The sequence below is a fragment of the Oncorhynchus keta genome, chromosome 27 (genome assembly GCF_023373465.1).
Source record: "Oncorhynchus keta strain PuntledgeMale-10-30-2019 chromosome 27, Oket_V2, whole genome shotgun sequence".
Lineage (NCBI taxonomy): Eukaryota > Metazoa > Chordata > Actinopteri > Salmoniformes > Salmonidae > Oncorhynchus > Oncorhynchus keta.
In genome coordinates this window covers 41,447,084-41,451,315 of record NC_068447.1, presented here as the reverse complement: position 1 = coordinate 41,451,315, position 4,232 = coordinate 41,447,084, and the positions used below count along the sequence as shown (strand labels likewise).

Genomic DNA, 4,232 nt, shown 5'->3' with positions numbered 1-4,232 from the left:
ATTTGCTTGAAAACAAGATGTCCTATGCACCCTCTCCTTCTTGGAAAATAGTTTTAATAAGAAATAATATTTGAAAAGTTTTGCCAGCTAATAAAGATATTAAACGAGACTAGGGACAGTTTCACATGTTTGTACAGTATAGAGAAGTAGGTTTGGACTCTACTGGCTTCCAGAGAATAAAAAATAGATTCTACATATTTAATAAAATATTTATAGCACTTAAAAAAAAGCATATAAACCCCCATAATACAGAAGTTAATGTTTTGTTTTGTCTGAGATGGACCAAGTGGGTGGTACCCTGGTGTAGAATAAATTAGCCTCAGACCACGTGACTTGGGGTTGACCAATCATTTGCACCCCCAGGTTTAACTACGTTAAATGTCAGATTGCAATAAACTAGAAGCTGTTGGTCGGGCCCGCGGAAATGGGCGAGCATAATCTTCTTAATCCCGGGTTTGTGGGACCTTTGGTAAACATCCACACTGGAGACACTTTTTACTTTCCGAATTTCAGAGCCTCGGGGGGACAACTGGCGGGGCTACCGTCTCTCCCCTACCCGAGAAGGGACAATGTTTGCTCCCTCCCGTGGAACCCATCGGAGCCGTGCAATGGATACTCTCAATCCTACTTTAGCAGCCCCGTATCTATTAACCCTTCTTTCAACCGGTCGTGTGAAATTACTCGACCGGAGGAGGGTAAATGTTATTATAGCAACGGCAGCGCAAGCAACAGAGAGAGCTGTTCCGGTGGTGGGGGGAGCAGCCTAAAACGAGAGGATAGGGCGAGGGACACATCATCATCCATAACATCTGATCACGGTATGCACACTGGCATGGGCAGCAACAACAGTGGTGCCTTTTCCAAGTATGATTATGGGACCGAGCAACTCACTCAAGACCCGCAGTCCTGCCTATCTCTGGAATCCGATTCCAACTCCTCGCTTCTAAACGAGGGCAGCAAACCGTCCTCCAGCGACCCTCAGACCCTGGTGTCACCAGGAAACCACACGGTCCACTCGGGCAACATAACTGCAGGCGGAGGTGGGTCCCATTTTCATTCATCCAGACACTGTTATATGATATTAGAAATCCCAAAGATGCTTGTTTATTATCAAATGACTCGTACTAGTTCAGCATAGCCAGGGATTTGTTGTAGACTAGGTATTCGTAATCATGATGCTCATCACATTGTTTTGATTTTTGCCTGCAGGCGACTTGACTTGCATGTTGGACAAACGCTGCTAGCGAGGGGTTAGGGGTTGCCAGACAATGTTCCATCATTCTTCAAGTGTTTGTGTACTGTTACTGAACCAACCAGAAGGCTATATATAGACTGCAGACCATTTTAGTCCACGGTCTTAGGTCTTTACTGTCCTGTCTCAAGAGTCAGAGACAAAAAATCTGAATAACCTAATCGATGTGAATGTATCAGTTCGGTCTATTTGGATCATATACCTTGTTAGAACATGTCTATTACGCACACACATGAGTGCAGTGATTTAAAGAGGTAATGCGCTGTGGATGACTGCATCGAATAGAGAGGGGTTTCGTTTTAATGACTCGTAAACTGAATTAATATCTGTCGCTGTGTACAATAAGGAGTCGTTTAATATGCCTGGAAACTGGTAAATAAGTAGAGGTATTTGCAAGGCAAGATTTAGGCCTAATTATCACGTTAATGTAGCTTTAACTGCGTCAGTAAAACTTCATGTGACACAAACTACTGTAAATTAGTGGTCCCTTTGACTTTATGTATAAACACGACAAGAAGGACACAGAGAATTCCAGCTGCTGCTTCTGAACAAACATGCCCCGTGTCATTGAATGAGATTCAGACATAGACTGCAAACCAAAACAAGTCAAGTGTAACACAACAGGTTGTGTGTATGTGCACAGCACATGAAGTCACATTTTAAGGAGAGTATAGTCTCCCCTTGGAGGTGACCGTGAGCTTAATTTGTAGACCTAAAACTGTTGTGACTTATCCATTTGTTGTATGCCTCCTCCAGGTGCCCCGTGGTATCCGATGCACAGCCGGACCCGAAAGAAACGCAAGCCCTACTCCAAGCTCCAACTGGCCGAATTGGAGGGCGAGTTCATGCTGAATGAATTCATCACCAGACAGCGGCGGAGGGAGCTCTCTGACCGCCTTAACCTCAGCGACCAACAGGTTAAAATCTGGTTCCAGAACCGGCGTATGAAGAAGAAGAGACTGATGATGAGGGAGCAAGCTTTGTCCTTCTTTTAGAATTAGCAGAGATGCAGCAGTATACGGAGAATCGACTGACTGGCAGTATTTCTCCTGTCTGCGAGTGCTATAAATGCATGCAAGCACCTAGCCTACTCTCACTCCATCTCTATCACACAGTAGGTACACAAAGATCAGGATGGTATTTGAGGTGTAGGCCCCAAACAAAACGACCAAGTGAATCTGCTGCCATAACTTAGAATCTCTGCAGAGTTGTGCCAGATAGTACTTCCTGTATAGTGTTGTGGTAAACCACTTATGCAGACGTTTATAAACTTGTGAGATGATATTCTTGCGTCCCCCGCCGGATAGGCCTGAAGGATGGAATTAGTGCTTGGTGTCCTAGACTCTGGTAAATTCCCAAGCCCTTAAAAATGAATAATTGATTCTGATAAATTAATTATAACCGCGTAATATTCCTTATTAGTCATATGGCCAGTGAATATGAATTTGAAAACGAAATGAACAAAATGAAAAGCAATGTAGCCTAATAAGCAAATGAGGCCAGAGTGAGAGATTAACCCGTAATCAAGCCAATTCTCCATTGTAGACCTAACTGAATCATCTTTAGGCGCATTCATTGTCACTGACAGTGTAGATTGGTTAAGATGGAGGACATTTCCAGTTGTTTAATATCTCCAAAGTTCACTTCTAAGTGATACGAAACACAATACCCGTATCTACTTTTCGTAGTCTCCGCCACGTGTTTGTGCACGTTCACTGTCACGGGCACGGAGTAAGACTCCAAAACGCACATCGGAGGATCTTAGAGATATCTAAAACTCTAAATCCATGCCAGCCTCTTTATGAATGCAGCGCATTGAACTATTATTTGCCATGAATTCGTTCAAGTGCTGACAACTTTTTCTAGATAGTTTCATTTTTTTAATCGCCTCTCTCGTCATCTCCCCCTCTGAACCAACCGCCTCTCATAACATTGGTGTTCGCTCTTAGAATAAAATGATCCAAAATTGTTATTTGGCTGTCCCCCATAGCATAGGGGACTGGAAAAGTCTCAACGGATCCGTGGGACGTCCCAACTCTGACGTCACCCCATTGAAGTTGACATTTATAACGGTTAAGGTAGGGTTTAAGGTTAGCGTTAGGGTTTAAGTAAGAGTTATTATTGAGGTAAGGGTTAACCTTTTACTGCAGTGGGCTAAATCAGGGTCACACACAGTGTTTCGTGGTAGTCTTAAACAAATCTACTTTGAAACAAAAGTATACACCACACACATGGTTATGTTTTGTTCTTAGAATGTAACCTTTATTTAACTAGGCAAGTCAGTTAAGAACAAATCCTAAGAACACATTTTTAACTGTGATACAGCCTGGATTCGAACCAGGGTGTCTGTAGTAACGCCTCAAGCAGTGCTGATATGCTGCGCCACTCGGGAGCCCTATGGGCTTACAAAAAAAGACGACACGTGTACCATGTCAGATAGAGTATTACATTTTGGGTTTCCTAATATTACACTTTATATAAATCACAGAAGACTGAAATATAAACGTAAAAACACCGGATGTTGGGCGTTGTTTTAATGAATAATGCTAATTAATTATGAACTTATTAAAAATAATAAGAACATTCCACCCATGAGGCTACTAGGTCATTTGACTGCAGGGAAGCTTATGGTTAGTGTTTAGGGTAGGATTCCAGGTAGAACCATTTTTTGTTCCGCGTCGAACCCTTTTGGGCTCCATGTAGAACCATCTGTGGAATTGAACCCAGATGGAATTGAAAGTGTTGTACTTGGAACCAAAATTGTTTTTTTCAAATGGTTCTCCTATGGGGACAGGCGAATAACCCTTTTACCTTCTAGACGATACCTTTTTTGCTAATAGTGTTGGATCAGAACAGATGAGGTTGCTGTTTAAGCGAGGTTTTGTGCAGGCTGCTATCAAAGAAAGGTAGTCCTCATAGCTGTGCTGAAAATTATGATTAAATTAGTGTTCCACAAGTTGATGGATTTCCTTATGGCAAT

General features: G+C 42.5%; 1 protein-coding gene across 1 annotated transcript; it reads left to right on the top strand.

Moving 5' to 3' along the window:
* Positions 1 to 424: 424 nt before the first annotated feature.
* Positions 425 to 2,678, top strand: LOC118359492 (homeobox protein Hox-C12a). Its single transcript, XM_035738004.2, has 2 exons — positions 425 to 1,040; positions 2,009 to 2,678. The coding sequence occupies exons 1-2, from the start codon at positions 425 to 427 to the stop codon at positions 2,245 to 2,247; spliced, it is 855 nt and encodes a 284-aa protein (XP_035593897.1). The 3' UTR covers positions 2,248 to 2,678.
* The last annotated feature ends 1,554 nt before the right edge of the window (positions 2,679 to 4,232 follow it).

Excerpts from the sequence above, each read along its gene's own strand:
- LOC118359492 (XM_035738004.2), top strand. The coding sequence starts at position 425 with ATGGGCGAGCATAATCTTCTTAATCCCGGGTTTGTGGGACCTTTGGTA. Across the intron at positions 1,041-2,008 it reads CAACATAACTGCAGGCGGAG|GTGCCCCGTGGTATCCGATG; the intron begins GTGGGTCCCATT and ends TGCCTCCTCCAG.